The 17877-nt window shown below is 32.0% G+C and overlaps 2 protein-coding genes across 2 annotated transcripts; both read right to left on the bottom strand.

Moving 5' to 3' along the window:
• Positions 1-438: 438 nt before the first annotated feature.
• Positions 439-11453, bottom strand: LOC136985057 (alpha-2-macroglobulin receptor-associated protein). The gene is made up of 7 exons (XM_067282252.1): positions 11179-11453; positions 9316-9457; positions 8856-9023; positions 1557-1667; positions 1247-1482; positions 1014-1172; positions 439-940 (listed from the first exon to the last, which is right to left on the bottom strand). Exons 1-7 carry the CDS (start codon positions 11341-11343, stop codon positions 881-883), a joined length of 1041 nt encoding a protein of 346 aa, XP_067138353.1. The 5' UTR covers positions 11344-11453; the 3' UTR covers positions 439-880.
• A 1805-nt stretch (positions 11454-13258) lies between these two features.
• LOC136985089 (tigger transposable element-derived protein 1-like) lies at positions 13259-16376 on the bottom strand. Its single transcript, XM_067282292.1, has 2 exons — positions 16326-16376; positions 13259-15139 (listed from the first exon to the last, which is right to left on the bottom strand). The coding sequence occupies exon 2, from the start codon at positions 15122-15124 to the stop codon at positions 13259-13261; it is 1866 nt and encodes a 621-aa protein (XP_067138393.1). The 5' UTR covers positions 15125-15139; positions 16326-16376.
• Positions 16377-17877: the final 1501 nt, after the last annotated feature.

Raw genomic sequence — 17877 nt, 5'->3', positions numbered from 1 at the left:
CTCGAGGCAACCAACTACATAAAGGAAGCAGACTTTGGGAGCATTTAGTTTGTTTTAAAAGAATATAAATGCACAATCCTTTAGAAGAATAAACTACTTGTGTGAACACACGAGATCATGCAAGAGAAGCCTCACAGTTTCCCCTCTCATATTTTTGACGTCCAGCTGTTTCTCCCCTTTATTTTAAGTGGACAAAAGATGGAATGCTCTACGACTTTGTGATTTATACTGTCACTGTCTTTCATAGAAGCCAAGATAGGTTTTGGGTGCATGGTGACTAGCCATTGAATAGCCCACTACGGATTACCTATACTCGTGCATTCGTATTTAGACAATATGTAGCAGAAACAAGATATAGCTTGGTATAACGTAATTGTCCACACCCTGTATACCGTAAACATGTAATTTTACAAAATAAAAATATAAAACTTCAGAATATGTTTTCAAAATAATGATTTTTAAGCATTTTATTCTGTACAATACTTATAGCTTTGTGGATATCTAGTACAAAATTACAACTTTGATTTTATTTTACAAAAATCATTGAAACTTTTTTTAGTCAAAAACTATTGACAAATGTTTAACAATTTTATAAAAGATTTTAAAATAATTTGTTAAGAAACAAACAATAAAAGAAAAAACTTTAAATGTTTTATTTACAATATGGAAGACCCTTTTTGTTGTAATCAAAAAAAATTACAAAAAGATATATATTATTTATATAAAGAAATGTTCCAATTAGTTTAACATTTAAATAATATAAATGAGATATTTTCCTTATACTGAATTTCAAAATTCTTTAATAGCAGATACATTAAATAAAATATCAATAAACTGTGGCAAAATTTTACATAATTTTTCTATAGTAATGAATTTATAATTATAATTCCAGGTGACGCTGTAATATTCTTGATTCTATCTCATTGTGAATTTTATTTACCTACAAATAAAATCAGTTTTAAGAAAGGAATGAAATCCTCTTAACAGTTTCATATATTAAAAATGATAAATACCTTATAATTATAATCTTTTACGCGTTGTTCTCGTTGCTTTTGAACTTCGGATTTGTCTTCGACGTATTTTTTTGATTCGTGTCTTTCATTAGAAAAATCTAATTCTGCCTCCAAAAACTTCAACTTTTTAACACGATGCTCGTAATGATGCAATTCTTCCTAAAAGGAATAGAATGACGTTAAACATTTTATAATTTATCTTTAATTGTATATTATACAAAATATTTCAAAACCTTCAGAGATTCTAATTCGCTTGATGTAAAATCAGCTTTCTGAGCTAATTCCCATAATTTATTTACACGACCCTCTTCAAAAATAATTCCTTTGCCTTTCAAAACTTTTCCAGCTAAATAATCGTAATCTTGTCTAAGATTGTGATATTGTTTTTTTAACATCTGCTGAGTATGCGGTGAATTCTTTTTATTAGTTTCCTCTCTCATTAATGTTTCCACCGAATTATCCATTTCTTCTAAAAATATCAAAGTTTAAAAATTATTATCTTGATACAAAACTTGTTATACAAAACATTAAATGAAAATTTACCTGGTGCTGAACTTGCAGCATCTTTATTAATTTCATCAAGTAAATTATGATACAAGTTTAGCTTTTCTTGATGATGTTGAAATTCTTCTTTCAGAGTTTTTAGTTCTTCATCTATAAAAAATAATTTTAATTTACAGACATTTTCAATCGTACATTTGAATTCTACTTTAAATACATAATATATACAGGATATTTCAGTTAAGATATTTAATAAAAAGAATTAGCATGCATTCTGAACCTACCAAAGTTTACTATGACATGGCAAATGTCCAACTGATATTCTACTTCATATGTTGAGAAGAATTTGTGGCATCACATTGTGTAATTCTTCCCAATTATGTATCAGTGTAGCATATATCTTTTCCTTAACAAAACCCCACAGGAAAAAGGTGGAGTTAGGTTTATGGGGGTCATGCAACAGTGATCCTCTCCAAATCCATCCTGCAGTGAAATCATTAACCAAAAATCTGTGATCATCATTGGAAAAGTAGAGAGCCCCATCTTGTTGGAAAACTGTCCCTTCGTGAAGCTGAGACATGACATATTTTTATATCATGGCCACAAAGAAAGAAATGATTGATGATTTTGTCCATAATCTCAAACTGAACACATCATGTTCAGTTTCATGCACAACGTGCAAATTTTCAGAACCAGATGCCAGCAATTATGTCTGCTTACTTTTTGAGACATATGGAATGTACCTTGTCTGAAAAGCATATCTGTCTAGCAATGTGTTGTCATCAATTTTGGACAACACATTTCCATAAAGTTTTTCCATATTGACCTGTCTTTGGGCTTCACTTGTTGATGCAGTTGAATCTTGTACTGTACACATATCAGCATAACCTTTTATGGAGTATTCTATGTACTGTTGTTGGTGGATTTGTAGCTGCACACTAGTCTGTCAGATGGACTTCCTCATGCTTCTCTGAAATAATTATCAGCATTTTCCAGACATCTTACAATCAGCATGTTTACCAGTCATTGTCACCGGAACAAACATCCCATTTCTCTGAGTTTCTTGTCCCATTTCATCTATCATTGCTCCAAGGTTGTACTCGTGATGAAAATGGCATTGGGTGTCACAAATTTCAATTCCACATGCAAAACAACCCAAAGTACCACTGTCTCAGCATCCACATGACAACTTACATCTCTCCAGCAATGCAAGACAAAGATACCTTCTACACATATGCAACAAGCCAAAATTTGCTGAGTTTATAAATTTTAGAACTGCTTTTTGCACTGGCTTCCTTCTGTCATTAGAACTAGTACTCTGTATATCATGAATTTTTCTTTTATAACACATCTAAGCACTCTGTATTGTAAAAACATTCTCAAAACTGAATTCATCTCCAATAGACAAAATAAAATAGTACAGTAGATCCCCCCATAACACAGGTTCATATAAGACGGATTCGTATAACACGGCAGAAAACTTGCAATCGTGTTCGTATAACACGGTAAAAGAATGAGACAGATTGTCATGGCCGACTCGTATCTTGACAGGATTGGTCGAATCTGGACCAATAGTGGACACTGCACAAACCGTTGAGTTTAAATGAGCAGTAGACCTACTAAAAAACATTTATTATTCAACGACCATAAAAATTATATTTCTATTAATGATGTCTCCAAAGTTTGGCGAATTTTTTGCAGAAAGAATAACTTATCGGGAAACGCATCGGCCATTTGATGAGCCGTTCCGCAACAAAAAACAAGCTTAAGCAACAGCATCTTCGAACGGTGTGCACTCGATAAGTATTCCTACAATTTTTTATTTATAGCATGGTTTATATCGATTATTCCCAAAAAATTATGCACGTTTTGGAAAGGTTCAAGTCAAATTAGTCTAGAATCGATTAATTTTATGGAAGAAAACCTTTCAAACAGCCGTACCCCCTAAACTGCACAAGTGCCAGGCTGTGAACAGTTCTTGTATTTGTAAAATATAAGTGACTCGTACAGCACAGAATTCATATAACACGAAATGTATCTACTGTACAGTTTGAGCTGACTAATAGTAAACCATAAAGATTTGAAAATATTTCTAAAAAACAAATTTTTCTCTTTGTGAGCATTGTATAGTTGGATCATTTATTAATAATAATTTTTTTCAATTATTTGTAATGTAATTTTACAAAATAAAAATAAACTGTACTAGAAAAATTCACACCATAAAGAAACTCCAACAATATAAGTTTTACTAAATAAAAACATTTTCAACCTAATTTGATAGATCATCAGTTTTTGAATACATAATGGTTACGGAACAAGCAAACTTTGAACAAATAAACAAAAACACTACACATATGCCACCTTATAAAATGCAGCCGTGTTTATTCGGTACGAACGTTTTCGGTCGTTTAACACGACCCGAGACAGACATCTAGAGATGGCACACCTAACCACTTTCTCATCCATCTTTAGCTTTAATGGCATCACTTACACGGAACAGAAGGGTGTAGCCATGGTAGCCCCCTGGCAGGTACTTTATGCGAGATGGTCCTAAGAACTCTGGAGAATGCACTCCTGCCAAAATATGCAACGCAAATCCTAACATATGCAAGGTACGTTGATGATGTGGTTGTTTTCTGGAATGTCAAACCCAACTTACACCAATTCATAACGGACATCAATGATAACAAATTCGGCCTTGAGATCGAACTCGAGCAAGAAAACGATAAGCATATACACTTTCTAGATTTATTCATACAGCTCGACAGCCAAGGAGCTTTCCGTACTAAGGTATACAGAAAGCCTACTTACAACCCAATCTTTATCCCATGGAACTCGCACGACCCGCCGGCGTACAAACTCGCAGCATTCCGAGCGCTCGCTGCACGAGCACACACTACACTGCAGTAGTACCCAAGACAAAAACGAAGAGATGAACTACATCATTAAGCTAGCTCAGAAGAACGGGATCAGTCCTAAAGCTTTCACTAGCAAGAGTACGACACGCAATAAGGAGCGAAACCTCCTAAATACAGAGGAGTTTACATTGATGGAATACAGGGCGGAACTGGGCAGCATCTATAGGCGTATAGGAACCGCCACTAACAAAAGAATAATATATAAACGGAATCCCACTATATACCAGCTGCTAAGAGCGGATAAAGACGCCATGGACACTAACTCCCTTCCGGGGTTTACAGGATCCCTATTACGGACATCACGGAGGCAAAATAAGCTATTTTACATCGGAGCCACCAGAAGATCACTCAAGGAAAGGCTGGCGGAACATCAGAGAAATATAAGAAGCGAACAACCATGCACAGCGTTGGCGACTTACGTCCTGGCAGATCCCCAAGAGTCCAAGCTGAATGGGCACAAGCAAGATTAGTACAAGCAGTTCGCAACATAAAGCACCTCCGGATATACAGAAGCTTGGCATATCTGCAAAGCAAGCCAGAAAGGACAATCTATCAACTTCAGAGAGGCTAGTAAAATATCTGCAGCCTGGCGCTCAGGCGACATGTAAACGTCAGAAAAGCGGATATGCGGACGCCTACGCAAGGACAGAAACCGTAGTTATTGTCTCTGCACAGCTCCTCTCCTTCCCGATGTTTTGTGCGCCGTTCGGCTTGCACCATAGTTTATGTTTGTACTTTACTTTTAATGTCTCCAAGGAGCATATTATTTTTCATTGTCTGTTATTTATCTTTATTTTTATTTTTATCTTATTCTCATGTAATGTGTTATTTAATACGCATCGATGTAGAGATGGCGCATGCAGTTCTCTTTAGAATATTTTTTAAAAACGTTCCAAAGTTTGTTCGCTTTTGCAAATTTTCGATGTGTTCGATTTTTTCTTTTTCTTTTTTGGATATTTTCCTGAAGAAGGTCATTTAACACGACCAAAAACGTTCGTACCGAATAAACACGGCTGCATTTTATAAGGTGGCATATGTGTAGTGTTTTAATACGATATGCAGTCTACGACGAGAAATAAACAAAAATTTTAAAAATTAAAAGTAAAAAATAATCAACAAAAATATTACATTAATAAACCATAATTGTAATGCATTAAAAATTGACTAAGTCAGATTTCCTAGTGATTTTCATGAAGTTGCTAAGGACCTTCACTTTAACAAATGACATACACAGATGCTATCAGGCAAACCTGCCTCAAAGAATTAAACAACACAAGTATGCAGTCATCAACAAGAAATTGGACAATACAGCCCTAGCACCATACAATAGCCAACATAAGGTACAGGTTAATTAGGATGAAGCTAAAAATGTTAAACCCATCAATGACCTTAATTTATTTAAAGGTGTTAGAGACATACAAAGCTAATAGAAACAACAGCTGTGTTAACAACCATGATGCAGACATTTTAACAACAGCATGGAAATTTTGTTTTACACAGTACATGTTGACAAGTAATCCCCACATAAAATAAGACCATGCTGTAGATAATTTTCAAATGAATTCCTTCTTTTACAGTGCATGTAAGTTTTTTTTACAAATCTCATTTATATATAAGACACTATAAATAATTTAAAGATAACTTACAAGTTAAAGCATATAAAATACACTCTTAAACAACTTCATGACTGAATATGAAGAGTGAGTCTCAATGAGTTGGATTTAGTGAAAATGAATTACCATATTTACTCACATATAAGATGAAGTTTTTATTCATTCATCACAGCTTCAAATTCCTAGGTCGTCCTATACGTGCGAGCAAAAGATTCTTTGAGTTTTTGCAAATAATTTTTGTAAACCGTGTATTCGCATTTTTTACTGGATGCTTACCCTCTGGTATTTAAAAACATAAGTATTTTATCTGAGTCATTTCAATCGTTCTTGTGTATTGTTAGGAGTAAAGATGAATAGCAGTAGGAAAATCAAAGCTTTCGAATTGAATTCCAAATTGAAATTCCAAAATCACACGGGAGCCCGATATCAGTTTTAATCCATTCCCATGTGAAAACAGATGATTATTTGGAAATCAGAATTTGGAGAAACTCGTGTAATCGACAGAAAGTAGATTTGACTGTTAAGAATTGGCAAAAAAAGTTCCCGATTGTCCAGCTTTACGTGAACAAATTATGTTGTCGATTTTACAAGATTTTTCCTTAAAGTTTAAAATGCCAGTAATTTTGCCAGATGATGGGTGCATTTACATGCATTTGATATTTTATTTATGATTAAACAAAATAAAATTAGAATTGTATTAATAAATCAAATTTTCTTTATTTTGATCTTTAAAGTCACACCTTGTCCTATATGCGAGATCGTCTTATATGCAAGTAAATACAGTAATTTGGAAACTGCTAAGAAAATATTTATTTTCTCCTGGTTCATTATGAATATATCAAACGAAAAAGTAGTCTCTCATTTATAAATCTTTCATAAAATCAAAATAAACATTTAATATTAACTGTGATTATTATTTAATCTGAACTTTATAAAAATCAAAATTTCAGAATGTCAGGTAATATTTTTTAAATAATTCATTGTTTTCATTGAGTCTTTGTATTGTTAACTGATTAAAATATCTCTTTAATTATGACACAACCCCCTTTATCTCTCCACTCTGTCAACCTTTAACTACCAAATTTAATAGCATAAATTCCCTAATACACAAACCTCCCTGTAAAATTTCAGAAATTTTTGACAAAAAACACAGGAATTATTAAGCTTGAAAGAAAACGAACAAAATTGTCTCCCCCCACACGCGCACTAACATCCATTTGTACAGAAAAAAATCCTCAAATTTTTTTCATTTCTTGACATTTCAAGGTCCCAAGTCCAAAAATATAAAAATCTTTGGGGTCAGTTTTCGACTAATCACCACACTTTCCCTCTGTTACGTATAACAGCAGGGAAAGTAAAATGGACTTATTCAAAATGCATCAACTACAATGATATTCAGAAAACATTCAGTTTCAAAATCTTTGACCTGAAGATCTACGGAAAGGATAAAAAATGTTAGTCCTTCTGTCCATGATTATTTACTGGAGTTATTTTTGGTTCTACATGGTGTTTTGGTTCTGTATATTTACATTCCAGTCTGAAGAACTATTGCGAGTAGAATAAGTTTGTCCTCTTGGAAATGCAATAACGAATATATATTCAGTACTGTCTATTTGAGTCTTACTGTATACATGATGTAGATTTAGGAGGTAAGTTTTAATTGAAATTTCAAATTTATAACATTAAATTTGGCCTCAAAAAATGTTATTGTTAATCTCTATACTCTAGGCCTATATATAAAAAATTTTTTCTGTGTTCTTATGAATAGATTATATTTATTATTTTTTTTATCTATCTTTTGTTGTTAGTAATATAACTTTTAACATAATTATACTGTTACTATACATATCTGTTACTATACATATCTGTATTAATTTACTTCAGATTTAACTCGATGAGAATTTTATAAAATTATTAATAATTAATATTGACACGCTAAACTAACACAAAATATGTATGTATGGTATATTTGATTATGTTTCAATTTGAGTTCTATAATGGATTTTGAGAACAAATGAATTAAATTTTTAATTGATTGTATCTTTTACAATTCAAAATGAATTCAAAAACTTTCATATTTTAAAAATTACCGTATATTTCTGCAGATAAGACGACCTTCAGATACGACGAGGTATAAATTTTCGTCAAAGTTTTATAGTTTTAGCATGTATCTGTCCTATAATATGACCCTCAAACTATCAAAGGCCTATGAATTTAGTTTAGATCAGCGATCGTCATCTGGATAATAATACGGTATAGCGTATACGGAATTATGTCCTATTCGTGATTTTTCGAATGAACAAATTTTATTTTCTGCCCTGCTATTGTTGAAAACGTTCGCACCGATTCAGGCATTGACCTTGACTATTCACAAAAACGTCGTATGGGCTATTCTATTTTGTGGACATGCCCTACTCTCTACTAGTAAATAATTACAGTTTGTCCATATTTTTATAATGGTTTTAATTTATATAAATTTCAATTAATTTTTTTGCATCTGTCCTATAAGACGACCCCGGATTTTGGGGGCTTTTTTTTATGATTCGACTATTGTCTTATCTGCAGAAATATACGGTACTTATATATTCAACATTGTGAAATAAAGTTCTAAGAAAAGAATCTCTCTGTTATATTTAATGTCTAATTCTAAAATTAGCAATTGTAAATTTTTTCATTCTAAATACATTATTACATTTGATGCCGACATTTTAATATTTTAAATAACCTAAATCAGTCTTATGTTTGAAATGAATATTTATAAAAGTATATTAACATGTACTTTTGCAATTTTCTTTGCTCAATAAAATTACCTGAAAAATCTGACTTTTCTACATGAGTCCATAGTTTATTCAGTTTCTTATCCTTGAAAAATCTCTTATCTATCATTTCTTCTGGCACTTCAGAAGAAACTTGATTTTTATGAGTGTTTTCTTCATCAGTGGCAAAATGATCTGCCAATCCATATTTATTAATAATTGCTGCAGAGGGAAAAAGCCATAATTTAGAATATAATTTGACGTCATAAGATTTTTAAAATAAACAGTATAACTTAAATTTCTAAGTTATAACGACAATACAGCTCACAAAATTCACAAAAGCATAAAGCAATATATAATCTCAATGCAAAATATGTAAATATTTGTTTTAAAAACTTCTAGTTTGCAATTACACATTAATTTTAACTTATTTTTAAGTATTAGATTAATAAAGCTTAATGTTAGTAACTACAACACATGATTTTTTTTAACTGTTTAAAAGAAATTCAAATACCATTAAGTGACTTTCTTAAAGTAGCTTCTTTTAATCCATCTTTATCAAGGCCTGCACTTTTCATTTTCTTCAAAGCAATTTCTTCTTTATCTTGAAGTAATAAATCCATATGCAAAGCTTTTAATTTCTTCTCTGGTAATTTCTAAAAAATATAAAGATTTTATTTATATTTTCTTAGCACAATGTTGCCGTTGAGAACATATCACACAGGAAACACTTTCAGAGGAAAAACATTGGTTTATTGGTGTGAACGGATATGCATTTCGGGCTTAACGCCCCCGTTCAGGCCTGAGATAGTGACAGTTAAACCAACATGACTCGTAAGAAGATATGCACATAGTTGAAAAGGAAAAAGGAGCCAAAAATTCTTTTGGCTCCACACATACACATAAGGATATTAGGATAGCATAACATGTGCTGTAGGGTGTGAAATAATTCTAATGTGTGGAGCCAAAAGAATTTTTGGTTCCTTTTTCCTTTTCAACCACGTGCATATCTTCTTACGAGTCATGTTGGTTTAACTGTCACTATCTCAGGACTGAAGACGGGCATTATGCCTGAAATGCATATCCGTTCACACCAATAAACCAACCTTTTTCCTCTAAAAGTATTTCCTGTGTGATATGTTCTCAACGGCAACATTGTGCTAAGAAAATACATATAATAGAGAACAACAAGCAACCAAGATAAAGATTTTAATTTGAAAAAAAAAAAAAACATATTTGTACACAATCTCTCGCAATTAAACAGCAGTTTAAAAAATATAAAAATTAATTTGGCATAACAGAGAACTTTCAATTTTTATATACATTTAAAAAAGTTAATCAGAAAAGTTTCCCAAAAATATAAAAATCAAACAAGGTAAAATTCAAATGTTGCAACATTTAAATTACCAGAAAATTCCAATTGTATCAAATTGTACATTATATTCAGATTACATATTTAAAAATAAATAATAGAATTTATTTTTTTAACGGGATAAAATGAGAACGGGATATTGACAAATTATAACAAAGAATTTTTCCATTTCAAAACCTAATTCTGTATCTATTTGTTATATCTAATCATCATCTATGCCCGTTAATGTTCTACATACAAATAAAAATAGTATATTACTCTAAAAAGTTTTAATAAGTAAATCTAGAGATATAACTTTTGTTAAGTAATTATTAATTTGTATTAACATCTCGTAAAGTTTTATTTTTTCTAATAAACATTTCTTATATCACATTTAATATTTTAAGTTTCATCTCACGCTTCTATTATTATTTTAAGTAGTACTCTTCTACGCAAATTAATAGAAAACAATCTTTTGATAGTAGAAAACAGTTTCTTCGGAAAATAAAAGAAAAATCAATGGAGTAAAAGTTCAACTGATGAAAAGCACATGTGTTATGTTATGAGAATTCTTAATTTATTATTATTATATATTAAATTACTTTATACCAGGCAATGGTATAAAGTACATAAATTCCGAGCACAATGGGCAAATGCGGCTCTTTTTGAGTTACATGTGGCTCTTGTCGAAAGTGCTATCCTTCCCAGCCTTACCGTACCATCCGCCACGACAGTACAGAACTGTGGCTCCCATGCATTTTGCAAAACCTACATTTCAGCTCCCACTGAACTCTTGCTTGCCCACCTCTGCTTTATACAGTTACGAGTAAAGTAATTTAATATAAGAAAAGTTAAAGTATTCAGCTATGTATTCAATAATTGAATAAAACACATCATATACATTTTTTTATATTATGAATTCTTTAGCAATGGGGATCCAAACCCTTCATTCTGAACCGCAATTTTATTGTTTTTTTTTAAATTATAACATTAAAAATCAATGGTATTTGATGCGGTTTAAATTACCTTTTGCGCTTTTTCCCATAGCAGGTTAATTTTCTGCATTCGAAAGTTATTTTCGAGTTTACGATATTTGGGATTATTCATTTCTTCTGAATATTTGTTAGACGCTTCGATATATAAAAATCCAATTATAACAATAAGTAAAGTTAATAATTTCGTGCTTGCCATCGTTGTTACCACACCCAACGCTAAGCAATACGAAAAATTTCTATTTAAATTTGTGCAGGAAACTGCACGAGGAAATTACGTAGACAAATACTGGCAACCTGTTTACACATCACGTGATCTCTGAATTACGAAATTTTAAAATTTATTTATTATTAATATATTTACCGTAATGTTATAATTATGTATTATAATAAATTTTTTAAAACAATATTATACCGAAATTTTTAAAAGATGACATATTGATTTTTTTCTTTTTTTAATTCTTTCCTTCCTGTGAACACTAAGAAGGTCTCGTATAGCAGGCCCATTATGGATTCGGCCAGGCCCACAGTGGGGCAGCCGGGCGATGAGCGCTATGGATACTAAAAAAGACATCTTTTCCAGGCTCATTATGGGTTTGCAGGCCCACACCCCATTGTGGGCCTAAAAACCCACAATGGGGTGTGGACCGGAAGTTACGTTATTTAAATTCAAAACTTCCCCTGAAAGGAATTAATAGATGACTGGCACGACTCTACTGCTAACAGGAAAATTATGATGTACAGGGACAAGACACTACTAACTTGAAGTGGAGAGCACATATTAAATTAAATAAATTTTTAAAATATGCAAATAAATCCAGTAATTTTTAATAATTGCTGGATTAAAAATGTGGGTTCTCTGCATTTCTCAACCACAGGTCTGGCTTCTTTAACTTCTTTATGTATTTTTGCAAATGCAAACAATCTTGGCATCCCTGGCTTCGGGTTATAAGATCCTTTAAAGAAAGTTAATATAATGGTGCTCTTTCAAGTTTTTTAACCGTTCTGTCTACGTTCGTAACAATTTTTTCATTGACCCGCTCACGTTCCGTTCTTTTAATGTAATCTTCTAAGGATTTGTTGCAATTTTGTCTTTTCATGATGACTAGGTGTTTGCTTTTGTCAGCTCGTGTTAGGACCAACTCATTGTCATTTAACCATTGTTTTGCGTGCTTCAACTGTTTCATTTCAATGCTGTTTGTTCTGCGGGTACGGTCCTTAAAGATCGTACCCGCAGTAAACAGTTTTCCATCTGAAGAAATCCCTTTCTAAATCATTAAATTCTGAGATTCCTCTCTCCAGTTCCGCTACGTTAATGTCTGTTAAATAAACAGTTCTTAGCATTTTGCATGCAGCTCTCAGCAGTTGTTGGATAATTCATTAAATTAAAACTGAAGTAATGTTTGTTTGTATTCATAAGTGTTCATACATAACCACGTGTGACGGCCGGATGGCCGAGCGGACAAGGTGGCAGCCTACCGCTCTGGGGGACTCGAGATCGAATTTCAAGCAGTCGCCCCATTGTGGGCCTAAGCCGAACCCATAATGGGCTTGCCAAAAAAGAGGCCCTTTTAGCGCCCAGTGCAGAGTAAAAAATAAATAAAATAACCGCATGTACCGGATTAAGGAATATAAGAATATAAGAGAAGATCACATAGGGAGAGGGATGGGTAAGGTATAAAAGCCACGTTGTTATAATTATTTTAATAAAGTAAATTAATTTGGAAATTTTTTAAAATTATATATTTAATAATATATTGATGTTTTTAATAAGTTAATTTTCTTGCAACATAAGTATACGATTATGAAAGCGCTATTTGCAATACAGATATCCCTTGTATTACACGATAGTTACCTTCCGAAAAGGTGCAGTGTTATGAGAATCAGTGTTATAAGAAACAAAAGACTATTGCGAAACGTAGGATTAGGTTCCAAAGCTAATAAAAGTACATTATTTTACTCGTTATTAAGAAAAATATGTTTATTAAAGCAATCGATAATTTATTTCCAATCAATAATTAATTATCATAATTAAAAGAACTGTATTAGGCGTTAATACTTAGTTAAATAAGGGTGTTTTCTTTTTACAAAGTATCAGCTTTTGAGCTGTTTTGTTAATCTTCATCAGAAATATCAGTTACATTTTCAGTTTTTATTTCTATCATAAACTCTGGTATTTCCGTTTGATTACGTCTGCCTAAAAGATCTTTATAAATTTCGTTATATTGAGCCATGCATTTCTGAAGTTCTCTCTTAAATGTTATGCTTCTTTCAATGGAAGGATCTGTATTTAGAAAGTAGAGTTCCAATTGTTCGGCCAAGTTTATCCCTTCACGTATGCTTTCTAGGGTAAAATTATGATCTTCAGGGTGTTCATCTGTAGTTTCAACGATAAATTTATGATCTTCAGGGGTTTCATCTGTAGTATCAACGATAAATTTATGATCTTCAGGGGTTTCATCTGTAGTATCAACAATAAATTTATGATCTTCAGAGTTTTCATCTGTACTATCAACGGTAAAATTATGATCTTCAGGGTTTTCATCTGTACTATCAACGGTAAAATTATGATCTTCAGGGTTTTCATCTGTACTATCATCCTCTGAATTAATTTGGTCGAGCGTAGATACCATTTCGACCAAATTTGTTTCATCAATCTCTTCTTCCATTAGTTCTTCGATATCTTCAAGATTCATATCATCAAAACCTTCTCCTCCCAAAGATTTAGCAAGTTTAAGTATCGCTTCGATTCTGTTTTCTGCCGGATCGATTATTTTGAAGCTTTGAACTGACTCTGGCCATAAATTTTTCCAACAGGCATTTAATGTTAATGGTTTTATTTCTTTGATAGACAAAGATATGAGATTAATACAGTCCAAAATTGTGAACAGTTTCCATGCCTGTATGACTTCGATTGATTCGTCGTCTATTTTATTCACAACCCATTGCAAAAGATGTTTAATGTAATGAGTTTTAAATGTGGCTATGATTCCCTGATCTAACGGCTGAAGCAAAGGAGTTGTATTCGGTGGTAGGAATATTATTTTAACATTTGGGTGATTTAAATTTTTCGGATGACTTGGGGAATTATCCAATATTAGCAAAACTTTGAAATCCAGATTTTTTTGCTTTAAGTACTTTTCTACATTTGGTACAAAATAGTTTCGAAACCATTTCTTAAATAAATCAGCAGTTATCCAAGTTTTTTTATTATACCAATATACCGGAAAGGCACTTTTATTTAGATTATTCATTACTGGAGGATTGAAGAATTTATAAACTAGCATAGGTTTTACTATGTGATCTCCTGACGCATTACTGCACATAAGTAATGTTAAACAATCTTTTGATGCTTTAAAACCTAATGCAGTGTCTTCTTCTTTTGAAATAAATGTTCTCTTTGGCATTTTTTTCCACCAGAGACATGTCTCACCTGCATTAAAAACCTGGTGTGTTGTGAATCCGTCTCGTTCAATAATTCGTTGCAATTCTTTTGGAAATTTGGCAGTTTCATTATCAGTTTCCCCTTGTATTTGTATTTTCTGTAATGCATAACGTTTTTTAAAACGCTGAAACCAACCTTTGCTAGCTACAAAGTTACGGCTGGTAGACTGTTCTCCATTTTCTCTTAAATAGTTGTAAATTTTTAAAGATTTCTGTTTAATGGTATTGGTGCTTATTGGAATCCGTTTTTTTAAACAGTCATCAATCCAAATGTTAAGAGCTTTTTCCATCTTCTCAATTATAGGTTCTCTAGGACGAGCTGTCATATTTGCAGAAATGGAACATCCTGCAGTAACAGAAGCTCTAATTTTCTGTTCACTTTTTTGTATGGTCCGGATAGTTGCTTCATTTAAATTTAAAGTTTTTGCAACACGTGATAATCTTTCTCCTCTCTTCAGACGATCCAAAATCTGTATTTTTAATTCCAGTGAAATGAAATGCCTTTTACGAAATAGTTTTTTATTTCTACCAGACATAGTTCAGGGCTACAGCTTAATTCAAAAATAAAAATAATTAATTAATTAACATTTTACGTATCACATACATAATTGAAATACAGTGGTACATCGGCACTCGAACTCAATTCGTCCTTCAAGGCTGTTCGAATACTGAACCAATTTTTCCCGTAAGGAATAATGTAAATTAGATTAATTAATGTGTCACTTATTTTTATCATAAAAGTTTTTATGGATGACAAAATAAAAATAAAAATGTGCTATTAACTACAAATTAATTCTAGCAGGTAGCATTTGTTCAGTCGAGTACCGAGCGATTTTTACAAAAATTTTTTGAACTCACGGGAACCCTTTAAACGTCGAGAAATACAAAAAACAAACAAACAAGAAAAAAAACCCAATCAACCGAGAGGGTGAACAAAACCATGCACCCTGCACACGTGCACCGTTTTGTTCACCCTCGTTGAAGCTTAACAGCGAGGTTAAAGCCGAAGTTTTAAACGCGAAAACGTGTACGTCGCGTTTAAATTTGACAATGGTGTTTGGAAAGTGAGTGAAATCATGCTCAACATTCCAAACGTCATTGTCAATCTTCTAGGCTTACAGGAAAGCGGCGCTAAACGTCCGACGTACACGTTTTCGCGTTTAAAACTTCTGCCTCAACCTCGCTAATGAGATTTTACTCGTTATTAGCATTTACAATTCTTTTTATAAAAACCCATCCCTACCCTGAAAATTAAGCGTTTTGCCATTTTATAATAATTAAAAGTATAAGTTTTTTAATAAAATATCATAACAGATGGCGCCACATGAAGTTTTAATTGTTGCCGGTAAAGTTAAGCAACTCGTTGCTCGATTTTTTTTTTTTTCCAGAATTTGTGTTCGAATACCGAATCAGGGTTGAGATCTGTACGACAATTATCGTATTTGTACAATTATTTCAGGTACCGTGGGTAGCAGATAAAAAGTTTAAGATTTTGACGTAGGGAAACGCAATTAATATTTTTACGGATAGAGGGCGTAAGTATAACGGATCGAAACGGTTGTACCAGAATTGCTATAATTTCTAGGGGCAGCTATAATGATTTTCTCTCTAAGGTTGGCAACTCTGTACCGAATTGTTCGAGTTGGGGACAGTTCGAATACCGAGATACCGCCGTATTTAGTTCATTTTTACGAATGATTACTTTCCTACAGTTAAAAAAAGTTTAATAACACTTACGTAACAAATAAACTTTACTAAATACGAAGATAATCTATAAAAACGAAACACTCAAGTCTTAACTAGTCTGAAAGCGACGACGACGACACCTGGTTGATAGAAAATTACATTATCAGTTTTCATTAAAGAAAAACTGACGAAAGCATAAAAAAAATTTTAATATTTTAAAATTTGAGACAACACGCGTGCTTATTTGAATAATTTAAAAATATATATATGAAATAACGGAGTTTGAACGTAAAAAATTGTAAAATTTTGTACGGAAGATTTCACAAATTCTCGAACCGTGTTGTACGAGGGATACCTGTACTTTTCACATTTTTTATCCAGCATACGGAAAGTACACAAATACACGGTATTAAATAAATAAATCAATCAATCAATGAAACAATACCTACATTGGTGTATTGAAAATAGAATTATTATATATATATATATATTTTTTTTTTTTTTTTTTTTGAAATATTGAAAAATTATACTTTAAAAGAATCCTATCCGATAATAATTAAATTTTTAAATTTTTAATATAAAAATATTTATACATCAGATCATAAAAAATATGTATAAATTAGGAGAAGGTTGGACCTTCCAGAAGAGCAAAAAGTAAAAAACAGAACAGCTGTAGTTTGAAGACATGTTGGAGCCAATATGTAAAAAAAAACTCATGGGCAACAGTACAGATTTTAATAATATAAATGTATTTACTTTTTCAAATGGATGATTAAGACTCCAGTTTTCACGACATAGCTCCTTTCAAGAAATACATTTTCACAACAATAAATGTTTAGCGAGGTCATGATGAGCCATAGTGCTGAACAGTACCATAACATTTATATATGCTGTATGTGACCCAGAAAACTCCCATTGGTAAGCTCATCCTGACAACACAAACTCACGACCGAACTATCAGTGTTCAGGAACGGAACCACTTGGCCACTGGTGAGCTGACATTTAAAAGTACTAAAAATACAATAACTACATTGGTAAAGTAATAGTGAGTCCCACAAGAAAAATTATAAGGGTTAGGGGTGTCACTATTAGAAAAAGGTTGAAAATTACTGATCCGTGTTCAAGAGCCTAATATATAGTACATACATATGTATCATAGCAAAAGTTTAATTAGTGTTTTAAACGTTAAATTGTTAATGTGAAACATGTTTTTAATCATTATTTGTTGCATTACAATAGTTTAAATTATCGGTATTTATTGCTTTAATTAATATTTTATATGCTAGATAAATTACTAATAATAAATTGTCAAGAATAGGCCTATACATATAATTTTTATTGTTTTAACATGTCTTTTAATATCATAGTCAATGAATCTAGAATATTCATTAATTGTAATTTTATTTACTTACCTCACTTAAATATTATTATTAGTCAGTTATCACCAGAACAGGCAAGTCTCAAAGTATTTAAAACATGCAGATTCTCTTTTAGTTTGTAAACCAATTCAGTTTCAGAAATTCTGTGATCTTTAGTAATTGATGTAGTCATGTCTCCTCTTATAGCATGAGTTTTTCCCAGCAGATATATTCATTTGAAGTGA

Source organism: Centruroides vittatus, unplaced genomic scaffold (genome assembly GCF_030686945.1).
Source record: "Centruroides vittatus isolate TY-2023 unplaced genomic scaffold, ASM3068694v2 contig_950, whole genome shotgun sequence".
Classification (NCBI taxonomy): Eukaryota; Metazoa; Arthropoda; class Arachnida; order Scorpiones; family Buthidae; genus Centruroides; species Centruroides vittatus.
The sequence above is the reverse complement of the archived record's forward strand: the minus strand, read 5'-3'. Positions and strand labels throughout refer to the sequence as shown.